The 22612-nt window shown below is 45.0% G+C and overlaps 10 protein-coding genes across 10 annotated transcripts; 3 read left to right on the forward strand and 7 right to left on the reverse strand.

The window, feature by feature from the left end:
- On the forward strand, positions 1-3433 carry BYT42DRAFT_327038 (SPOC like C-terminal domain-containing protein). The gene is made up of 13 exons (XM_051563047.1): positions 1-315; positions 386-529; positions 592-760; positions 832-880; positions 959-1564; positions 1625-1843; positions 1904-2079; positions 2154-2365; positions 2432-2707; positions 2774-2886; positions 2965-3159; positions 3217-3300; positions 3366-3433. The coding sequence occupies exons 1-13, from the start codon at positions 285-287 to the stop codon at positions 3381-3383; spliced, it is 2292 nt and encodes a 763-aa protein (XP_051423786.1). The 5' UTR covers positions 1-284; the 3' UTR covers positions 3384-3433.
- Positions 3434-3673: 240 nt separating this feature from the next.
- On the forward strand, positions 3674-4802 carry BYT42DRAFT_613745 (uncharacterized protein; the record flags this gene model as incomplete). The annotated part of the gene is made up of 4 exons (XM_051571775.1): positions 3674-4223; positions 4326-4350; positions 4419-4474; positions 4543-4802. 4 exons carry the CDS (start codon positions 3674-3676, stop codon positions 4800-4802), a joined length of 891 nt encoding a protein of 296 aa, XP_051423787.1.
- Positions 4803-4850: 48 nt separating this feature from the next.
- On the reverse strand, positions 4851-6229 carry BYT42DRAFT_326952 (uncharacterized protein). Its single transcript, XM_051563046.1, has 6 exons — positions 5959-6229; positions 5653-5883; positions 5464-5575; positions 5322-5402; positions 5069-5230; positions 4851-5000 (listed from the first exon to the last, which is right to left on the reverse strand). Exons 1-6 carry the CDS (start codon positions 6157-6159, stop codon positions 4900-4902), a joined length of 888 nt encoding a protein of 295 aa, XP_051423788.1. The 5' UTR covers positions 6160-6229; the 3' UTR covers positions 4851-4899.
- Positions 6230-7002: 773 nt separating this feature from the next.
- BYT42DRAFT_545796 (class II aldolase/adducin N-terminal) lies at positions 7003-8213 on the forward strand (the record flags this gene model as incomplete). Its single annotated transcript, XM_051565837.1, has 5 exons — positions 7003-7007; positions 7077-7297; positions 7394-7445; positions 7559-7726; positions 7781-8213. 5 exons carry the CDS (start codon positions 7003-7005, stop codon positions 8211-8213), a joined length of 879 nt encoding a protein of 292 aa, XP_051423789.1.
- Positions 8214-8389: 176 nt separating this feature from the next.
- Positions 8390-8999, reverse strand: BYT42DRAFT_327233 (plasma membrane proteolipid 3). Its single transcript, XM_051563051.1, has 3 exons — positions 8816-8999; positions 8638-8739; positions 8390-8571 (listed from the first exon to the last, which is right to left on the reverse strand). Exons 1-3 carry the CDS (start codon positions 8853-8855, stop codon positions 8540-8542), a joined length of 174 nt encoding a protein of 57 aa, XP_051423790.1. The 5' UTR covers positions 8856-8999; the 3' UTR covers positions 8390-8539.
- Positions 8886-14207, reverse strand: BYT42DRAFT_568792 (uncharacterized protein). Its single transcript, XM_051568216.1, has 14 exons — positions 14057-14207; positions 13797-13991; positions 13660-13738; positions 13141-13594; positions 12944-13071; positions 12730-12887; positions 12518-12647; positions 11898-12440; positions 10849-11820; positions 10573-10776; positions 9910-10505; positions 9641-9768; positions 9475-9533; positions 8886-9395 (listed from the first exon to the last, which is right to left on the reverse strand). The coding sequence occupies exons 1-14, from the start codon at positions 14170-14172 to the stop codon at positions 9072-9074; spliced, it is 4086 nt and encodes a 1361-aa protein (XP_051423791.1). The 5' UTR covers positions 14173-14207; the 3' UTR covers positions 8886-9071.
- On the reverse strand, positions 14208-17104 carry BYT42DRAFT_568820 (carotenoid oxygenase). The gene is made up of 7 exons (XM_051568217.1): positions 16723-17104; positions 16444-16637; positions 16062-16350; positions 15717-15995; positions 15489-15652; positions 14880-15369; positions 14208-14811 (listed from the first exon to the last, which is right to left on the reverse strand). The coding sequence occupies exons 1-7, from the start codon at positions 16996-16998 to the stop codon at positions 14548-14550; spliced, it is 1956 nt and encodes a 651-aa protein (XP_051423792.1). The 5' UTR covers positions 16999-17104; the 3' UTR covers positions 14208-14547.
- BYT42DRAFT_568823 (uncharacterized protein) lies at positions 17096-18532 on the reverse strand. Its single transcript, XM_051568218.1, has one exon. The coding sequence runs from the start codon at positions 18108-18110 to the stop codon at positions 17268-17270; it is 843 nt and encodes a 280-aa protein (XP_051423793.1). The 5' UTR covers positions 18111-18532; the 3' UTR covers positions 17096-17267.
- On the reverse strand, positions 18297-19350 carry BYT42DRAFT_327120 (uncharacterized protein). Its single transcript, XM_051563050.1, has 2 exons — positions 18619-19350; positions 18297-18555 (listed from the first exon to the last, which is right to left on the reverse strand). Exons 1-2 carry the CDS (start codon positions 19134-19136, stop codon positions 18483-18485), a joined length of 591 nt encoding a protein of 196 aa, XP_051423794.1. The 5' UTR covers positions 19137-19350; the 3' UTR covers positions 18297-18482.
- On the reverse strand, positions 19351-20695 carry BYT42DRAFT_327237 (uncharacterized protein). The gene is made up of 4 exons (XM_051563052.1): positions 20369-20695; positions 20121-20300; positions 19982-20058; positions 19351-19925 (listed from the first exon to the last, which is right to left on the reverse strand). Exons 1-4 carry the CDS (start codon positions 20453-20455, stop codon positions 19565-19567), a joined length of 705 nt encoding a protein of 234 aa, XP_051423795.1. The 5' UTR covers positions 20456-20695; the 3' UTR covers positions 19351-19564.
- Between the last annotated feature and the right edge of the window lie 1917 nt (positions 20696-22612).

The following is a 22612-nucleotide window of genomic DNA, read 5'->3' on the forward strand; positions in this document are numbered from 1 at the left end:
TACAATTTCAGTCATTTTCAATTTTCATGCGTCCTTTCTTTGACAGTCCGTTTCGTCTCTTCTCCAAGCATGGCATACCAAAAGAAAGCTACAGTTTTCATTCTTAATGTCTCGCCTTCCATGGCCGTTCAGTTGGAAGGTCATAAAAAGGACGCTTTCCAGGAATCCTTGGACGTGCTGAAGAATTCACTGGAAGAAAAGGTATCGTGTCCTCTATCGCGAATCCTGGACTCACGTCTTCCATGCTCATCGCTACATAGGTCTTGGCAGGTCGCAAAACGGACATGACAAGCGTCATTCTAGCAGGAACAGAAGGTACACATACCATCAGGACTAGTGCATAAAGCCCAACCTCATTCATTGCATTACTTGCCCTTTTTCGTAGACAGCGATAACGAGCTCGCTGCGGAAACGCCAGGTCAATACCAGCACATCACCACTTTAAGCGAAATGTCGCAGCCTGATTTGGCTCTCTTGAAAAAACTGGTCAACGTGACCCCAACTGATTCCAAGAAATCGGCCGCGGACAGTAAGCGATAGTTGCGTTGGAGTTGGCTTTCCGATCGTCACAATGACCGGATAACTGTATAGTGTTGGATGCTCTAATTCTGGGCGTACACATCATTGTGCAGCATTGTCGACATTTGAAATACGTCAAGCAAATTGTTGTATTCACGGATTTTGACCATCCTATTGACTGGCAAGACTTTGACGAAGTGAGCAAAATGTTGAAAACGAACGATATCGCTCTGGTCGTAATGTAAGTCCTATAATGCGCATCAAAAAATCATCTTTGTCGCTTCCCCAATTGCTCATTTTGGATATCGTCAGCCGTGCGGATGCTGGATCACCGGTGAAATCCGAGAACAAGTCCGTAAAGGCAAGTGTGAGATAGGTAACTGGAATTCGGCCCAAGGGATGACAGTATTGATGAGCGGGATGCCACGCGTTTTTGCAGGAAGAAAACGAGCAACAGTGGAAACAACTGGTGGAAACCACCGAACAAGGGGCCATTTACAGTCTGGAGGAAGCTTACGAAACGGCTAGTGCTTTCCGCACCAAAGAAGTTCGTCCGACGCCGGCCTTTCGCGGTTTTCTGCAATTGGGCGATCCCAAACAGTACCCTGATACAAGCTTAGCCATCAGTGTATTCATGTACGCTCGCACCTATGAATACCGCTTACCCTCAGCCAAGAAATGGTCCGCGTTATCGGATACCGCCGAAGATCTACCGGCCTCAGAACTCACCCATCAAGTGACGATGGAAAGGAGATACAAGCTAAAACCTTCCAACTACACCGGTCGCAAAGGAACGGACGCCGACGGCGATGATAATGAAGCCGATCAAGGCGAACCGGCAGCATCCGGCGCAGGACAACAGGAATCAACTGATAATGATACCAGCAAACAAGACGAACCAGGTGCTGAAGTGGCGGAAACAGACCTTGAACGAGCTTACATGTATGGCAAGACCGTGTTGAAACTGTCTGAAGAAGAAGAAAGGTATTTGCAGCTGGAAACGGAACCGGGAATGACCATTTTGGGATTCTTCAAAGCAGATCAGGCAAGAGAAAAAAAGATTGTTGATTCGAGATTGATAATCCACTGATCCCCGTCTCTGCAGCTACCCCGTGATTACCTCATGGCCAATGTTTACGTGATCACTGCGGGTGCTCACAATAAAGAGAGTGCGTCCACTGCCATTGCGGCCTTATCCCATGCCTTGTACGAGAAACAAGCCGTGGCTCTAGCACGTTACGTTTCGCGGGCGAATTCTGCACCCAAACTAGGTGTGCTGATGCCTTATCATGCACCGGATATTCACGTTCTCCACTTTGCTCAGGTAAAATAAAATTGCCAGCGAGTAACGCTTGAAGAGTGACGAACTTGATTTTTGTCACAGGTACCTTTTGCAGAAGATATACGTCAATTTACATACAGTTCACTGGATCGGATCGTCATGGCTTCGGGGAAAGTTATTACGGAAGATCATCCGTTGCTTCCCACCCCAGACATGCTCGACTCGATGGAAACCTTTGTTCAAAACATGAGCCTGATGGACTTGCCTCAGAAAAATGGGTAAGTTATGGTGACTAGTCATCGCTTTATACAGCACATTAACGCAAGATGGTGTAACGTTTCGTTTATATCAGTGAACATGGAGAATACCTTGTACCGGAAGATACGTACAATCCGGCGCCGTGGCGTTTGAATGAAGCCATTAAAATGCGTGCATTGAACGAAGCCGCGCCAGTGCCTGATACACATCCCACATTAGCTCAAGAGCTGCGTATGGTGCCTGAGCTGGAAGAAAAGAATAAAGACCACATTGAAAAGATGAAGGAGCTCTTCAAGATCAAAAAAGGTAAGGTTTATCCGGTGAATAGAGGCGAGATGCCAGAAAAAAAAAACTTAATATCCCTGCTTGTAGTGGATGTGAAAGCGGCCAAGAAGCGCGGTTACGGTGCTGGACGAGAAAGGGATGGTGCGCAGCCACAGGAAGGCGCGGGTATGCCTTCAGTGGAAGATATTATTTCATCGCAAGTGGACGGTCAGACCAAGAAAGTTAAAGTGGAAGACCAAGCGTCTTACGATGCCGCTATGCAATCGATGCTCAAGAAAGACGTTCGCGATATTTCCAGTGTGAATCCTGTCGCTGATTTCAAGGCCATGATTGCCAACACTAACGAAGATCTGGTCACGGAAGGTAGGTTGACTTATGATTCATGCTACAAGAAACTAGTGCACTTTCTCACTTGCAATATAACAAAAGCTGTTGATAAGATGGGCAAGATGGTTATTACGTTGGTGACCACCTCTTTTGGCGATCAATACTATTCCAAAGCCATGGATTGCTTGAAAACAATGCGTTCCACCGCCGCCGAGGTAAATTGTAACTTTGCTACTAGCCTAGTTTGAAGCTGTATGTTAACATTATCATTACCACGATTTCTATGCTGCGTCGCTTTACAGGAAGATGAAGCTGGCGCGTTTAATCAACATTTGTATCAACTTCGTTCTGAATGCGATATCAACAACCCCAACTCGCGACGACTTGATTTTTGGAAGCAGATGAAAGACCAGCATATGACGCTAATTACAAAGGATGAGTCGAAAGATGCCGACGTCGCCAACGTGACCAAAGAGGATGCTGACAATGTAAGTCTAGGAACCCTTAATATACAGATAATGTGGTTCTCACTGCAATATATCTAGTTCTTGAGCGGCACGGGAACGACGACAGCTCCCGCGATTAGTTCGGAGAAGGAGGATACGGATTACATGGATACCGACAATCTGGTACGTTTACTGCAAGTTTTACACCATCGTTCAGGTACAGCAGATATTAAATTGGTTCAATCTAGTTGGATATGCTCGAATAAGAGGCGTTCTCCTAACCCAAAAGGAAAAGCGAAAAAAAAGGACAGAATAAATTTTTTGCTTCAAATGCATGCACAAAAAGAGATGTCTTAAGGTGAATTATAACATGGCTACTTTGGGAGTGTCGACACAAGATCATCTATCCGGATAGTCGTTGTTTTTTTTAATGCGGCGACAACCCGCTTTTTTTTTTTCAACATTTGCTCCGAATGAAAATTGGGCGCTTCTTTGCAGCTGTTGGTGCTTCTTTGAATTATTTCTTCCAACTACAGTTAATTCAGTGTGTTCATTCATGGCCGTCGCAGAATCGAGCACACCCACACCTCCGCCACCCAGACCTCCCAAGGGAACGGACGATCCCGAACCCACACCGATACCACCGACAGTGCCGCCACCGCCGCCTGCACCCTATCCAGAAACCCCGGAGGATTCCAACGCATTACTGTCGCCGTGGTGGTCAGTCGAACCACCACCGGAAGCTCCTCCTCCAGAAAAGAACAAAGGATCCAAGAACGGTCATATTATTAGCCTGTTCCGTCGCACTGCCACTCGAGAGGAGCAGATTAACGGCCAGAAAGCTGGTGAACAGCATGTGTGGACAGAATGGTGTGCACTCATGACAGCGTACAAAAAGGGGGAAACACAGGATCCGGCCAAAGACGACCCTATTGCACGAATAAAGAATTCGCCCAAATGTAGTCTCATGTGCTTCATCAAAGAGGATCCGCTTCTCACTCGTAACAAACTGGAACAAACCAACCAGGCAAACACATGGAACCCGTTTTATGGAAAGTGGATCGTTACAGCCGTCACCCAGGCCGGTTGCCTGGAGCATTTACAAAGTACGTATTAAGTGGCTATGGGCTGGCACTGCAATAAGGCATGGATGCCATGATGGAGGTATGCTTGAAATTATATATGTTAATGCAAAGCGTTCTTTCTAGGTAAAACAATTGTAGAGAGTAACAGGTAAAATAGGCACTTTTGAGATGGAATGACCAGTTTGCTAAACAAAAAGAACGATGTGAATGCAACAGCAATCGATATCACGCTATTGAATTAGGGAAGCAGTTGGAAAAGTCGGGAGAGAATGGTAAGTGTGGAACCGCTTGAAAGACGACGCCGGCATATTGGAATAAAAGGGTGTTTTTCCCCCAACAGTGAAACGAATGTTGGCGAGGACATTTACACCGATGCAAGCATTGACGAAGCGATATATTGAATCCTGGAAAGACGGCACGCAGGCCACCTTCTTTTCACGATTCTGGGAAAGTGTGGAACGCGGAGACGCATTTCGCCAAATTCGAGACAGTACAAAACGCATCATTGAAAATGCCACCAAAAGTAGCAAACGAAAATCGAATGACGACCACAGGAAAGATGATAACGATAACAACGGCAAGGATGATAAGAACGAGTGATCGCCCTTTTTCCCACGCAAACAGTTTTGAATTCGTGGGCCATGTCTTATTTTACGATCAAAAAGCAACAAAATTATATCTCTATTTCTATTTCTCATCATGACCAATACATGGAATCGCCTACCACGGACGGATTGGTCATTGGAATCAAAAGCGCTCCAAATAGTACGATACCGACAATGAAACACACCCAGATCACTAATGGAAACAGTTACCTTGATATGCATGAATGAAAAGGCTGGCTGCACCCAAGTCGATCGACTTACCCTTTTGCTGGACTGGTTTCAGCATGTGCATACCGCTTAGATCAGGAAATCCCATGATATTGCAGAACACGTGGCACACAATAGGAGACACTAAATTTCCCGTTCGTAGAAAAATAAAGCTAACATACCATCCAAATATGGTCGTATAAGCAAATTGGAATGCTATCTTGCAAGTCAGATCAGTGAATTGAGTCACAACCAACCCCTCTCCTTTTTCTCCCTTCGTTTTCATAGCATTTTGCCTCAGTCGTACCTGACATGATGATGGCTTGCTGCAATGCCTTTCTCGTGCCTCCCATTTGCCGATAAGTTTCCACCGCATGATGAATGTGAGCTGGTAGGACGTAGGAGAGTCATTTGCATAATGTTTTGCCTGATGTCATTGGTCGACTTACCCAACCCAAAATAGAGAGGAGACGCAAAGATGAGATATCCTTTTGAAAAATTGGCATGATAAAGCGTGGCCAGCATGCATGCTCGAAAGACAATTTCTTCGGTGATAGGACCCTGTAATTTTTTTTCACCAATTCCAAGATAAGCCAATGTGTTGTTTTATGAGCCCATGTTATACAGCCGACCCTTACCACGACATAATTTCGCTGCCCGAGCAACGAGAAAAAGACGTCCTTGACGTCATGCTGGAAACTGAAATTCGCTTGGAAAGGCAGTACTTTCTCGAAATACATAATACTTAGAGGGCCGAGGAACAAAAATATGACCAAGAGTAACGGCGATAATACGGCGTATAATTCGTGGACCGACCATCGCAAACCAAGAATGGTCTTGAAGCGATCGATTTGCTGTGTCACGGGGATCTAGATGTGACAATCAGTTGGCGCAGATGCTTAATTAGCTGGTTTCCACTTGCTGAGAGGGATGTTTGCGCATACATGGGGAATGACCAAGGCATAAATGGTCAGGCATGTGAGGCAGGATGCCAAACTGACTGCTTTTATTCGAGAAGCCATGACACTGGGATGATCGCGGGGAAGAGAAGCGAGCTTCTTGGGGCATAACACGTAAAGTGCCCCCACATATACAATGGTATAGGATATACAGGCCACATTGGCCAAAAAAGGATGAATTTCCATACGTTCAGGCGAAGTTAAGAAAAAAGAGAGTCTGCGTCTTAATGGACTTCCGCTGGGAAATTAAAAGAAGAGGTGTTAGTCGCCCTGGTTACATTATGAGCCATTTTCTTTCCTCCGACAGTCTTTTTTGTTGTTGTCGATGATATTATTTTCGTTATCTTCTGACGCTCTCGGTTCAAAGCGCAGAACATTGCTTCTTATCTCAGTAGATTGGGCCAAGTTGTATGTCAATCGCTGCAATTTACAATCTTTTTTACTGTTGATGCAAGAATGGTCACACACGGCTTGTTGGGATGGTTATGATGAACCCACTGATTCAGGGGAAACGTTAGATTCGCGATACCAAAGGTTTGCATGCCAACAGATACGATAATTGAAAGACCATATTTTATAATTTGACATACATACACCATAACAGACAATTGCATTTTGATGCAATTTATATCTTTCCGACAGGAAATAAAGGTAATAAGTTCGGCATCTTGGAAAAGGCAGTTAATAAAGTTCTACTGTATGATAATCGTCCGTATTCTCGCAATGGTCTCTTTTTTTTTTTGCGCTGCACCGATCTCTTCAGTTCAAACTGCGAAGATTGAGGAGATAGATCGTCGATTGTTTGTCATTAACTGCACTGGTGCTTCGACGGTGATTTTTTTAAAGTTGAATATCCGCCAGGGACAAAATCAGTGGACGCGCATTGTTTATTTGACTCTCACGCCTAAATCCCATTTATAAACGAGAAAGCCACTGCACCTGAAGCCACCTTTACTTTCATCTTTTTTCTTTCTTTCTTTCTTTCCTCGCTTCTTTTTCAGTTCATTGATTGTCTTTACCTTCTTCAGCATGACGTAAGTGCGCTTTTTGGTATCGATAAGCTGCGGTTCAGACGCTCATTATATTGTGTTTACTTACAGTAGTGACTCGATTGATCATGATCGTTACGCTCTTACGTTGCGTTCCAAGCGTCATATAGTTCTGACGGGAACAGAAACAGAACAAGAAGCGCACGATGCCGAAAAAGCGCCTATTGTTATTCCAAAGCCACCCGTGTTCCAAGACGTCCATTCTCAAAGAGTGCACGTCAAGCAAAAATTGGCAGCAGGATTCCGTCTGCTGGCGAAATTTGGCTGGGACGAAGGTAAATTGCCCTTGTGCTTTGATCAGTGACAGTTCAACATACAAACCGCATGTACATGATGGATTTAACGTGAAAACCTTTCATAAACAATTACAGGTGTAGCTGGGCATATGACGGTGCGTGATCCAGAGTATCCGGAACTATTCTGGTAAGTGCTTCTGATGTCAATCCACAATCTTTTTTTTTCTCATCCACAAATCTGATGAGTAAGATTTCTTTTTGTACCACCTCTCCTAACAACCAACACATTGTTTCTCCCAGGGTCAATCGGTTCGGTCAGCACTTTAGTGATATCAAAGCCAGCGATTTAGTCCTCGTCGACCATGAAGGTCAAATTGTTCGTGGGGATTCGATGGTTAACAAGGCCGCTTTCGTCATTCATGCGGCAATTCACGCTGCTCGTGCAGACGTGAACTGTGCAGTTCATACGTAAGTCATCCAAGGTTTCTGCTCGAAACCGCATGTTGTTTATGTTTCTACTAGCCATTCCATGTACGGTCGCACTTTTTCTGCATTGGGTCGATGCTTGTTACCGATTACACAAGACGCTTGTGCATTCTTTGAGTGTCATAACATTTATGATGATTTTGGCGGGGTTGTATTCGATCACGCGGAAGGACAACGATTGGTTGGTGCTTTGGGCAATCGAAAAGCGCTCATCTTACAGAACCATGGACTGCTGACCACAGGAAAAACCGTCGACGAAGCGATTTGGTGGTTCATCTCCATGGAGAGATGCTGCCAAACCCAGCTGCTAGCGGAAGCGGCCGTCCAAGGAGTGCAAAACCTCAAAGTGATCCGTGACGACGTCGCAAGAGCCACCTATGCCAATATTGGCACCAGTACGTCCGGATGGTTCCAATTCCAGCCCATGTATCAAATGATCATTCAAGAACAACCTGAGTGTCTCGAATAAAATAAAACAAGAGCGTATCCAACACCCATTCAATTAATTATGTATCATCATCATACAGGTAATCGGTGCCTCATCACGATGGTTTGTTTACATATCTCGATATATTTGACACCTTTGTGCGAATGGACCCTTTTTCCATAACAGACAGATTCCAAACCCATCAAAGAAAGAGAAAATAAAATAAAAATAATAATAGTAGGGGTTATTTACATATACAAAATTCGAAAGGGTTTTCATAGAGTTTCCATGGTCCCACGTTTGTCACGCACACACGCACACACTAGATTCCCGTAGTTGCAGGGTATCTTTGATCGGTTCCGGCGTGATTAATACTTTAGAATGATGTAAAGTGCATGGACTGTTTGAAAAAATTAACAGATGAGACGATGATCAACAAAGGAAGATCAGGACATGGGTTACTTACTGATACCAGGAATATATCCGAGACATGTCAACGCAATGTTGATCAGCAAGTCAACACCACAACCTCGCTCGAACAAAACACCCAAAGGAGGGAGAACGATGGCTATTGTCAACAAACACCTTGTTCAGTCCATCTTGTCTTTATGATCTCGTCCGTTGCTATCGTAACCAAAACTCACCAAAAAGAATTTTACAGATATCGGAACAGGTGAAAGCCATTGTGTATTAACAGAAAATGATTATTTGATTGTCAGAGAAATAAAACCAAAAAAGAAGAATAGAAAATCCTAGGAGTTTATATACGGACGATCATGAAAATAGGCACATGAAGAGAAAAAAAAATTTGGGCACGTCCACCGCCGATGATATCATAATGCAGTCATTGTGCAACGTATTCAATTTCTAAATTTGAATCAGGAATCTGAAACATCCCGTTTAAGCCAGCGATGTGGCGTTGGCCAAGGCCTGCCAAGCAGTTAGACGCCAAGGAGCCAGCCGAATGGCTCGCTGGGCATCCTTCAGCGATTCTTCTGATCGGTCATTGCACGCTTTGGATGCACATTCATACACATGTGCTTTTTCGTTGGCCGTCGTCGCCTTGTCTACCACCACCGCCAAAGCCGCTGAAGTCATGGATTTTTTTACACCTTGATCTCCGCATACATCCATGTCCGCTGACAGCCGGGCCCATGACACGGCCAACCAGGGCAATTGATGAATACTGTTGACAAGCGTTCGCATTGAACGAGTGGGTTCATTCTGTCATAGGAAAATAGGGGGGAACACCATGTGATTATGCCATTTTACCGCTATGCAAGCCGCCTAATAATAGTTTTACCTGCAATTTGTGGAACCTTGAAATCAGCCATGGAACCCATTGTTGTCTGTCTGACGTATCTGCAATCATCAACATACGAATAAAAACTCAGTACTTTTTTTGATCCTCATTGACGCTCCTCACAAAAAAAAAAGAAAAAAAGCGAAACAGAAAACGCTAATCTTACATGCTATATCGGGCGATACATTGCAAAGTTCTTGAAGTGCCGCCTGGGTCAAAGTGCCATCATCACCAAGGATCCCCATGACGCATAGCGAGAAAATGGCTGGTAAATAATTCGGATTATCGGAAATCCTAATTGCAATCGTTTCGTGAGTTTTAGCCTCCATTTGAAGTTTCCCTTTTTGCCGACGGCATCCCAGCCGAGCAAAACCCAAAAATAAAGTAAAAGGCCAAGAAGAGAACTTTGAAGAAAAAAGAATGAACGAATCTTACACTGAAAAGAGTTGATCTTTGGCCACGGAACGTTGTTCGTCTCCGCCGAGCGCCCATAGGACTTTGCTGAGTAGAACGACTACATCTTGACGCAAATCGATATCCGCTTCAGTCTCATTTAATGCGGCTTCAAACATACTCAATGACTCTTCCAGTCGGTCTTCGAAATAGTAGGCAATCCCGGATCCTAACTGACAGTACACACGTCCAGGTCCTGTTTCAAAAGCTGCACTGGATAGAGCATGCTCGTAACTGGCAATGGCACCTGAAAAGTCACCACTTGCACACAAGGTTCGGCCTAAATTGGCATGCACCTTGGCCAAACGATGACCCAATTCTTCTTGTGTCACTTGATCTTGCTCCGCCTTGGCTTCCAAGGCCAAGATCGCACTGGCAAACGCTTCCGAGGCCCGTCCGTACTGTCGCAATCGTTCCAATAAGAGACCCAGTAAATTCAACGACACTGCGTCATTCAGTTTCTGTTCGGTCAATTTCTGCAAAGCAAATGCAGGCGCAATTAATGTGTAACTATCCGTCTGACTCGATGCAGAAAGTGCTGTAAACACGGTGTCCGCATAGCCGTAGCTAGCATCCAGCTATCGATAGAAAAGAAATATCAATCAATCTATATGCGACTGAGATCTGTAACCAAGCGCTACTTACCGAAGATCCGTTACTGGCTTCAAAGGCATGTTGGAAAATTGCGGCGGCATCGGTGCCCCATAGGGACGCGACATAGGCTTGGCCTGTCCACGCAGAAATCCATTCAGGGTCCAATGCATGGGCCGTTTCAAACGCTTGATTGGCCAACTCGTAGTCTTTTCGCAGTAAACAGAGGAAACCGTAATTGGTCCATGGAACCGCACTCTGTCAAAAGCAAAAACAGAGTCAGGCAGAGGCTGGGGGCGGCAAATCTCATCCGAGAAAACAAATACTTACCCGGTTATTGTATTCCATAGCTTTTACAAGAGCATATTGACTGATTTTGGGGGCTTGTTGCATGGCAATGACTCCCAAAGTGTTCCAATAGTGATGTTGCGTGGGGTTGAGTTTCAGAGCCATATGAACACATTTCATGGCGGTCTCCATCAACGGATTGGTTTCGTCGGTGGATTCGCTGTTGTTGTTTTCCGACATCCAGTGGTATACAAGGGCCAAATCATGCCAGAACGCCGGGGCCACCGACCCGTGGTTCTTGGAGAGCACCAACGCTTGCTTGTACGCAAAACTAGCACATGCGAAAATCACATCCAGGGCCGCTTTCGCAGGGAGATCAAAATCGGGGTCGGACACATCCAACGGCATGAATTCGTCCATGAGCTGGGATGTAGCGTCGTGCGGTAATCCCAGTTGGGTGTGAGGATTCTTGTCTCCCATGATTTGCATGACCTCTTGAAGTTCACGATAAGCGCACAAGTAAAGATAACTGGGCACTTGACGATACATGATACAGGCATCGGCCACCAATTTCCACAGAGACAATAATGTAGGATCCTTTTGTAATCCGCGTAAGACGGTGCCAATGACATTACCACATCCTGCCGCCACACGTCCAAAGAAACCTTGCTGGAAATCCTCTTTGGCTCGTTCAAGGTACGTGTCGGCTAATCCTTTAATGGAAGGCATGTAGTTGGCCTTGCCCTGTTCCGCAGCAATTTCCAGCGTCGCCTGGAATTCGGCAATCGCTTCGTCCAGCATGCCCACTTTTTGTTTCACCAGCGCCTTTTCATGACGCGCGTGAACGGAGCTGGGATCCAGATCGGTAGCTCGACCAAACGCCTTGAGAGCCGCGACGTATCGTCCTTCGTGACTGTAGGCTTCCGCTAATCCTTCCCAGCATCGCACATCGTTGGTATCTGTTCGCAACGCTTTTTGGAAGCAAGTAATCGCATCATTGTAGACATTGTTTTCCTTTAAAGATCACCACCACCAAATCAGCGTCAATGAATTTGTCAAAGGAGCATGCTATGTCTGTTCAACTCTCTTACCATGTTGGCGTAACCCAAACGACGCCAGGCCCAGCCCACCTTGGGACACAATTCGGTGATTTGACGAAATACCGTCTCTGCATTGGCCGACTCACCGTCCAACACATAGTAATCGCTGAGATGCAGTGCTGCTTCCACATCCATCGGATTAAGAACAAACGCTTTTTGATAACATTTTTTGGCTCGAACTGCATCTTTTTGAACGATACGGTAATAGTGTCCGAGGTACGAAAAACCGTTTGCAAACTGGGAGTCGATTTTCACCGCTTGAAGGAAATACTTGAATGCTTCCGCCTGATGTGTTTCGCCCATGGCCCAGTAGACACGACCAAGACGATAGCTGTATTCGGCAGTATTTTTGCCAGCAACTTCTATTGCTTTAGTGATGTATTCAATGGCTTGCTCAAAAGAACCTTTTTCACAGTAAATCCAGCCAATTTCCGCCAAGGTCATATGCCGTGCAGGATTGATGCCATGCACCTTTTCAAAGTACGACAGAGCTTCATCGTATTTCTTGTCAGCTACTAGGATAACACCAATGCCCTGAATTGACATTTAGAAATCATCAGCAAACGATACAGATGCGAACAGTAATTTGCATAGGCAAAGTCTTTTCTTACTTCCAGGGCGCCAATTTGGTCGGGTGCTCGGCTGAGCACCTTTTTGTAAATGGCCATGGCATCCGAATAATAGCGGACATCCAATTGGCGGTAGCAGTGGGCCATGCATAATTCCATCGACAGCAGAACTCTGCAGCGAGCACCACACATCACTGATCAGCTTGGATCTTTTATAATCACTGTAACGTATGAGCCTCCCCTCCCCCACTTACTTGTCCAGTGTAATGCCTAATTCTTGGCTCAGTTTGCGTACTAAATCCCGTCCTCTTGTGGCGTATTCCAATCCCGATTCGTATTCTTGGGAATCATGATAAATCCATGACAGGCATTGGTAAGCAAATGGACTGTCTGGTGAAGCATCCAATCCTTCCTATAAACGCAACAATGAGTTGCTGACCACCACATTGTTTATACCCAAGAGGTTACCCCGAAAAGATCAAACGCTTCATCCATCTCATTGCGCTGGAAGGCGTCGTAGCCGCTGGAAATTTTAGCTAATCCACTGGAAGGAAAGTGTTGCTTGATGTAATCGAGTAGTGATTGGTCATAGGAAGCTAGTCCAACACCTCATTAATCCCAAACTTTGAAGAGAGGAAAAAGGAGAAGGAGGTTGTTGTACTTACCAACGTCATCCGTATCGGTGGTTTCAATCATCAATTCGTAAGGTAAAATGTCATCAATATGTTCTTGTACTAGGGTGGTGGCGAGCTGCATCATTTTCTCATATAATTCCTTTTTCTCGGTAACTCCCGGTAATCGTCGTCGGTAAAAGTGCAGCAATTTGACTTTGAGCTCGGGGCTGGATTCGCCCAAGCCCAACAGCTGTTCATACATATGACCGAGGTTGGACTTGCCATACACTTCCGCTTCCACTTCCTCTTGGACTTCACTTAGTGACCCTGCATTGACACGAAACCGTCGCGAATGCACTTCCTTTTCGATTTGACGCTTTTCGTTGGTTTCTGTAATGCGAATTAATTTCGTCCAAATTTCCACCGCTGACGGCACCGACGAGGCGGCTTTCAACAGATCGTACACTGGGCTGTCCGGAAGAAACTTTTTCAGCGTGTCGACAAACTATGAAGAAATGAAAATCTGTGAATATGCCCGGTGTCTGGTCTCATCGACATCCGTCTGCGAACCTTTTCTTCGTTTGGTATCTTGTTCTCGTAAATGTCCAACTGTTTCTTCAGATAGTCTGCCAAGCGATTGCCGTCTCCGCTGCGCATATTGTTAGCTGGTGCGTTTTTCTCCCGATTGAAAAGGGGATAAAGCCTACCTTTCAATCGTGCGAGGGAGCAGGTGCTGAATGGTGCGTTCGAGTTCGGCCCAGCGACTTCGTTTTTCATAGAAACTGATCAATCCCTGCCATGCCAACATGGAGTCGGAATTAATCTCGAGGGCTCGTTTGTAAGCACTCTCGGCCTCTTGGTCGTCTTCTAGGCCGGTGTACGCCACCGCCAGAAACACCCAACTATGAACACTGTTAGGGCCCAACTAATTTCACCGTTTCGATCCGTAAGGGTGGAAATTGCTTACGCGTTGTAATTCTCTCCTTCCCAAAGCAGCACTCGTTTGCATGCTTTGACGGCTTCATCAAACTTTTTATGACCAAGGGCCTCTCTGGCTGCCTTGAGATCGTTTTTCGTATTCATGGCAGCAACCGACACAGACTCGTCAAAAACTCAGGCCGTCCAGTGGCAGGTCGTGCCATTAGGTCGACGCATTTACCGCAATCCTCTGATTGCAAGTCACATTCACACCACGAAGCATTCCCCCAGTCCATTGTTTCCGATCCCAAACCACTGGTTGGTTTACGTTGAAAAGCAGCCTGAACAATGTAGGATGTCATGTTTGATTTATTGATTTCTACGAACAAGGATATGGACAAGGAATTTTGAGTAGAACAAGTGCATAATGCTTTGTTGTATCGCAGCCAATTATCCGGTGTGTAAAATTTCACAACATTCAAGCGTGAAAGCGAATAAAAAAAGCTGATGGAGTTTAGGTGGATGGAAACAAGAAATTTCTTATGCTTCCGTTCGCAAGCGGTAGGAGCCATGAGCGAAACTGGGAGGAACAATGGTTTCTAAATCGGCTTTAGCAAGCACCGTCATCGATTTCGAGTCCAGCACAAGCAAAAATGAAGTCTCGCGAATGGCGTCAAAGACAACACTGAGCAGGGCGCCATCGTCTTCTATATTGTCCATATCAGGACGAGGAATAAAAACGGCTTCACTGGGGTAACATCCCTCTTCATGCCATGAAGCTTCCACCAACTTGGTTTCCACATTCTGCAGGTAAAAGAAATCATTCAATGAGAAAATCCCAAGCATGCTGTCATACACAAAAAGTCACTCACAGTTTTGACAATGGTATCGTACATTGTCTTTGACGATGAAGAAGAGAAGCCCAAGCCGTAGAGATAGGTATATTGCTGTCGATGATATTTGGAGTTCACTTGAGGAAGTTCAATACCGGGGTCGGTCCACGTCGTAAAGGTGGCCTGCGGCATCCATGACGCCCAGCCTGTAGCCCCCATGGGGATCGTCTTTCCGATATCTTGAGTCGTCGTTCCGCGAAGGTATCCATACAAAGACGAGATGCGACCGGTGAGACTGGAAGCGGTGGGAATGTAGCCGTTGTTGTTAGTGTACACCGTGCTAGCGTGGGACAAATTGGCTAGATGATATCGTCTAAATTCGGATGTCGTCAGCGATGAAGGCGTCATATTTTCCGGATGGCGCAGGTTATCAACGGTCAGTTGGTGAGCAATCGTATCGTCGGGATAAGCAATCATATCCACCACCACGTTATCGCGCTCATCCTCAAAAGCATTCACATGATGAAATCTACAAAGTGTTTTGGTTCAGTCTCACGCCATCACCCCCTTTCAGCACTGCCTCTGTAAGATTCGCAGCACGACCATCACCACTCCCACTACCACCCCATTTCATTGATAACTGCTTACGCAAAACAAGGATCTGATCGATAATTGGCCACCACTTGACCCTTGCTTCTTGAAATCACGTAGAACAAGGTAGGTTCGGAAGGATAGAACGAGAAGGAGTCCATGATGCTTTCATTCCAGGCGTACTTGACCGCGCCTGAATTCGCTAAAAGAGGGAACACCACCTAAGCAAAAATATATTATTCTACTTGATCCTCTTAATCCAAGCTTATTCAAATGTGTAATTACCAGAATAATATAGTTTTTCGTGAGTGAAAAACTGTTGACATAGCCTGTGGGTGCTGTGACGGAAGCAATCAAATTGCCTTTGGGGGCTTGCGAGGTGAGAGAGAAGAAATGGTAGCTGGTTGTTCTGTAACCAATTTCCATGGTATAATTGATATATTCGCCCGTCGACGCGTCATACTGGCCATTGGGACACGAATTGTACCCCTTGAAGGCGGGATTGATCTCGTCCCAAGTGAGAATCCGGGTAGGTTTCAAGTCGAATGGATCCAACTCCTGAACCTGTATTAAAAACCGGTTAGCCATAACAACGATAATACAATGTGGATCTGCTCCAAGAGTCCCTACATGATTGGCCATATTCTGACAGAATAGTCGACCGTCGACTCCCGGAAGCGTGGTGAGAATGCGAGCACCGCAAGGTTCGCCGTCGGGTTTATTGGCTTTCGCTGCGGATTTGATAAATTTGATGAGTACGGTTTGATTACTGTCGGTTTTGAAAAGACCGGCAGGATGACAAGGCGCGTAGCCGTGATGATCCCGAATTTTCTCAATAAGTCGACGACTCGTGAGACGGTTGCGGTACGCAATCGTATTTCGTTGTCCGTTCAGATCAAATCGGTTAACAAGCGGTAACCTTGACAAGAGAATTCACAAGTAAGTCCCACCTTTTTTTCTTCATCGTTCTTTTTTGTATGCGAAAAATAAAAGAAAAACATTTGATGCATACCCATCCAACCAATGACCAAAAGTGAATGTAGCGGTGGCGCTTTGCAGGTAACCGTCGATTTCGATCTTGCGACTGTATCGGATATCAAACGTACCGGGACCGACAGTATAATGTTCGCCATTCAACCACTCAGGAAGCTGACCGGAAACTGTCAAGTCCTTGATTTCGCTGGAATCGCCCACATTGACGAAACCCTAATACAGCAACAGTTACATTAGCAACGACTTTTGGATGCCAAGACAACGATGCATCAGTGTCGGATTGGAGTTGCTGGGTTACCTTGGAATGCAAGAAACGAGTATCTTCTGACGCTTCCTGAGCCGCTGGTGACGATGCACGGGGGGCTGTATCTTCTCGCTCCTGCCAGGACTGTGCTGAAGCAGTTAAAATGTCTTCATCACTATCGACGACTGTAAATGACTCCACTGGTTGTTTCGGAGACCCGGTTGGGGTGGTGGACTGGATATCTGTTGTCGTTTGTTCAGCAGGAACGGAGGTAAACGTATTCTCTTCCAACTGGGAAGGCGTCGCTTCGGATGGTGGTATGGTTGACATGCTAATAAAATAAACCAAAGGAAAAAATGGCAGCTGCAAAGAGTCTAGAAACTTGTACCGGAGAAAGAAAATTAAAAACCCCAATTTTGCAGGTTCTCGAATGTCCCCTCCCCCTTTGAACAATGAAAAACCAAGCGTTTGCAAACAATAGTCTTGTCGGTCTTGTATCAAATATTTGATATTAGCGATTAAGCAGTCAACGACATGATATTTTCATGAGAAGTAATGTATTTAGAGAGAAATTTACACAAATAAGGAAGCTATGGATTTTACAACTCGGAAGGGTGACGCGACTCACAAGAGTTATTTGAAGATACAGTCCAGCTGTTATCGTCAAAGGATTTGGTTTGCGCGTAATAAGATATGGGCGTCGATGGTTCGATAGGTTTGGAGGGCGCCAATCGAAGGCATTTACAGGCGGAGCGGACAAAGTGGACCAGACGAGGAAAGCGATAGGGTATATAAATCTCGTCGGTAATGTCGTCCGAGAAGCAGAATGTGCGATTGCACTCTTTGGTACGCATGTGACAAATCACCGTTTTGGACCAGCCATCGTCGCATGATGCTGTACTGATTACAAGGTGTTTTGGATTCCGGCACAGACGGCTGTATGATGCAGAGGGTATATTCATGCGATACATGGCAATGAAGTGATGTTTGCATGACACTGGTGCGTGGCCCTGCTTTTTAGTGGATTTCGCTGAAACCAGTGAACTTGCGCCTTCCGTCAATGAAAATCGAATGCCTTGTCCTTCTTCATACGTTTCAATACGGCTGTATTTGTTGAAATATTGACTGCGCCAATCATTCAGCTCTTCGGTCATGTACGTTCTGATGGCGGGATCCGTAAAGAAAACAATAGCGGTAAGAAAGCCTGCACGGGAGGAGAACAAAAATAGGAGGTAAGAAGACGAGTCAGATACAAGCCACGAATAATGATTCCGCTTGAAAAAATGGTACCTTCGAGATTGGAAAAGACAATATCGAGCATGGCCAGCACATAAGAAGGATTTGCTTTGGGCATACTGATCACCATTTGCGTGATAAATCCAAGAATATTCACAATAACCGGTACTAATCATATTCATACGAGTCAGCATATCAAGTTGCATGGACAATAAATGAGGAGTTCTTTTGAGGTTCGTTTGATTCTCACTTACCAAGAGGATAGACAATACAGCGGAGGACTACCTTGGTAAACGTAGTTGAATGTCGTTTTTCAACCCGACGAGACATTTGCTGGTCTTCTTCGTCCAGCGAGAGTGGCTGCTCTTCCTTCTCCAGAGCCAGACGATTCGGTGACGGTTCGCTTGCCACCGGTTCCCTCAAGGTTTTGATTTTCTGGGAAATTCGGTGTTGCTCCATCGCAAGCTTGTACATGGCCGACAGTGAGCATAGAGCTGCAATCACGATAATCACGAATAGCAAGCCGTAGAACCACATCTACATAATAAAAAAAACACGTGAGTGGGATCCACTTTTGGTCAACTCCTGGAAGTCATCAACTTTACCCATGACCAGTAATTATGGGTGCGATCATTGATGTAAACGAGATACCTATCAACAGTGGATAAATCTTGAGTCAGGTGCTTTCATTATAAAAGACGATTTGACGCTTACCAGCATGTGAAATTATCCAACTGAGTTGGATTATCGTTGCGAACAGCGGCAATGATGGGAAAGATCAACGTGACAGTGCTATAGACAAGGGTGCCGGCATAGTAATAGTATTCCAATCGATCCCTTTGTTTGATATTCAGGACAAAGATGAGGACAAAGTTGATACCAACGATCGCAAGGAGTGCTGCACTGATAATCTTGGTGAAGATAATGATTACGCCGCTGGTACGGCAAATCTCGGTGTTGCCACGGTAGTTGATGATGACAATATCCAGCATTGCATTCAACGTGTCTGCTATGGCACAGAAAAAGACGCACCGTAGTGAGATGCGGTTCGTTCGTTTTCGTTCGCGAAAGAATAGATACAGAAAAGCGACAATAATCAATGCTGAACCGACCACGGACAAGATCGATAAAGCGATGTTGACCTTTTTCAAGGAAAGGAACTGATGATATGCGAATCGAAAGACGGGAGTTTGGTATGTATATTCATCCCATGCATCCGTACTGTTAGTCATGCTGTGGGGGGTGGGTGAAGATGTAGAAAAAGTGAAATAAGCTTAAGAGAGGGAGAGTAGAAAACTCTGAAAAATATAGAATTTCGAATGCGTAGAAAACACTTGAGTGTTCTGCATTTCATCAATCTTACCTGAAACCGCATTGGTTGCTTGATGGTTTTTGCTGCGAGGTGGGCCCGTAACCACCGATATTTGCACAGTGAATCTCTTTTCTGATAAAAAGAGCCTATTGACGTTTATTTTCAAGTTGCTTCTATTACTATCAAGTAGGCAATATATGAAGGAGAAGGGATGCCATGGTGAATGACGTTGAGTGAGCGGAAGCTCAAATCGTTTGGTAAAACAATGGAAAGAAATTGACAGAAAACGGAAATCGTCGAGGCAGGAATTTGGAGGAAAACCATGGAAAACAATGAAACTCCGCCCATTTACAATTTGGAGAGGTTCAAATGGTATTGCATAAATATCTTGACTGATTTTTCTACCATGGCCAAGTCTTCTTTGGAAGCTCCATTATGGAGAGCGCCAAACGAATGTCCACGCAGTTGTGCCGGTAAGTCCAATGCGGTCAAGCTAGCGACCATGATCAGACTTGTTTCGCGGGCGGAAATGAAGGCTGTGTTTGAGAGAATAGGTCCATACAGCTGGTATAATGCGGCCTGAGCCAGATCCGGATGGCTGGAGCTCATTTGATCCAAGACCCGCTGCGTGTGACGATCGTAGATCTTTCCAAATAGGGCTCTACCGCGCTTACGTTGTTCCACTACCTCATTCCAAGTCTCTTCGTTTCTAAGGGGATGGTCAGTCTTGCTTTCCTGCGTGAGCGTCAACCCATTTTTTTATACCTTAGTGGAGATGTTGGTAACTTCGTTTTTATCACTGCGGGAGTGGCCAATTCTAGCTCCCGAAGAGCATTGATGGACTGTGAAGATTGTGGCCCTGAATTAGTTAATGATGTTTGGGCGGACATGAGGATAACCCCACCTTCGGGAACCCGGCCGCAATGAAGTTTTTCAACAGAGCTTCGCGCAGCTTCATAACAACAAGAACTTTTTGCTGTTCTTTCTCTTTGTCCGAACTTTCTGTGTCGTCGATGATAGATTCCACATGACGGTAGACTGCTTGTATGTCTTTGGGACGATTCAATGTGCTGAGAATTACTGCCTAGAATTTTTTTTTGAGTAAGGCCATAGCAAACATGCTCCAAGGCATCGGCATGCTTTCACACTTACAGCAATAATGTACCATGTGCTCTGAACAGGATCGGTTTGCTGATCGAGTTGGAGGATTTGTGTCAATGTCGCCGACAAGTTCATCATTCTGTTCAGGTGCAACCAAGCCAGACGGGGTTTGTCAGCATTTTTCTGTCATTCTTGCTCCGTGACTTTACCATGTTCCCGTAAGAAGCAATCACCCCAAACGCCAATGCCTCTTCAGGCATTATTTTGCTCTTTATTAGATTTATCAACCGTGGCAATACAATGCATCGATCTACCAAGGAACATGATACGGTTTTTCATATAAAGTCGATATACTGTATGACCAAGACCCAATTTGCTCGCTGACTTTAAATGGCGCTTCCTCAGGACAACAACGTTGAGCAGAAAACTCATTTACCTTTCCTGCTTTGCTATGCTCCACTTTTTTCCATATGTGATAGTGTAGTACCCCGCCAATGACCAAATATGGTTCTTGCAGTCAATAACTAGTTTGAATCAGCCGCAGACTGCAAGGGCGAAGAAACGTGTATCATCATTCTCAAGCCCGAATAATAAAGTGTTTGAAATAAAGTGTTTACTCGACTGTGTGCCGTCAGATGGATGCTAATTGGATGTATATACTGGAACTACAACTAATCAAGTCTAAAGTCGCTTATCATTACAGAAATTATCGGAAGCAAAAAATAACATATGTGTCAACATATGATGTATTTGAAAGTGAGAGCTGTATAATATTACAAAGACGAGGCACAACCAACTACACGATACTATGGAGGACTAATCAGGCGGCGACTTGAGCGAAGGATATTTCTTGTATCCAATAGAGAGGCGGAACCAGAGAGAAAGCAGCAAGCAGTGGGCGAGAACGTTGATGACAAGCGATGACAGAGAAGAGAAATAAAAAGATCAAGGAAAAGACAACTTATCAAAAGAAAAAGGTTAAGGTGACCATGAAAGGCCGAAGTCCTCAGGAAGCAAAAAGCTCAGGAAAAAAAGCTCAAGAAGTCCAACTCAAACACGCCAAGTCACCGGAGGAGCCAAAGGGTCGTACATCAAGGGGATCTTAACGGTCGCAAAAGATCTTTATTCTGCATGTCGCAGGCAAAGTCACTTTGCCTTCCCCTTCCACAAGTGTGCCCAAGCTTCAAATAATTATGCAGAGAAAAAAGATGCATGAAAGCAACCACCTCTGCAATGATCATGGACGTTCCTGATTCACAGTCGTGTCACTATATGGTTATTTTCGGTTCCCTCGGAACGCCGATCGCTGGAGTTCTTCGTTACGATTGAATTAGTTTTGCCTTCACATCAATTACGTTCAGTCGGTTGACTGGAAGAACAACTTTCGACAACGCTCAGACAGACGTTATTGTCTTCATAGCGAGAAGAGGTAGCGGCGGCACCAAAACAGACCGAAAAGCATTTTTTTGTAGTGAACTAAGAAGTTCACTGGTGACAACGAACCGTTGATGCTCAAGACTCAAGGCTCAAAAAAGAAAATGTCAAGATCTTTTGCGACCGTCAAGATCCCCTTGATGTATGACCATTTGGCTCCTCCGGTGACTTGGAATGTTTGAGTTGGACTTCCTGAGCTATTTTTCCTGAGCTTTTTGCTTCCTGAGGACTTCGGCCTTTCATGGTCACCTTAACCTTTTTCTTTTGATAAGTTGTCTTTTCCTTGATCTTTTTATTTCTCTTCTCTGTCATCGCTTGTCATCAACGTTCTCGCCCACTGCTTGCTGCTTTCTCTCTGGTTCCGCCTCTCTATTGGATACAAGAAATATCCTTCGCTCAAGTCGCCGCCTGATTAGTCCTCCATAGTATCGTGTAGTTGGTTGTGTTTGGTTTTGTAATAGCTCCCACTTCAAAATCTCATCATACTTAAAATAAACATCGCCTTTTTTCAAATGTTACAACGGTAAGAGGCATCTATCAATTCATCATTGATAGAATGAAGCGGCCATGGAAATTATTCGATTTGCATTTGTGTTGGGACACCAGGTATTATTCGAGTTTGCCTACCCAGAGAATTTTATTAAGATTATTGGAGACCGAAATGATGCCAAGTCTCCCAGACCGAGGTTGATTATTAAACCCTATCAAGAGACTGAAACGAAAGGACGGGAACAAAGCTGCTATGGCAGTTGTTCCCGTAATTTGGAACTTGCGCGCCGTGCCAAGCAGTTGTTCGCACCCGCTGCCAATAGCAATCAGTCATCGTCAATGAATATATAAATTACTGCTTGAATATTTTGC

This window comes from Radiomyces spectabilis, assembly GCF_025331425.1.
Source record: "Radiomyces spectabilis strain NRRL 2753 chromosome Unknown BYT42scaffold_6, whole genome shotgun sequence".
NCBI classification, from domain to species: domain Eukaryota; kingdom Fungi; phylum Mucoromycota; class Mucoromycetes; order Mucorales; family Radiomycetaceae; genus Radiomyces; species Radiomyces spectabilis.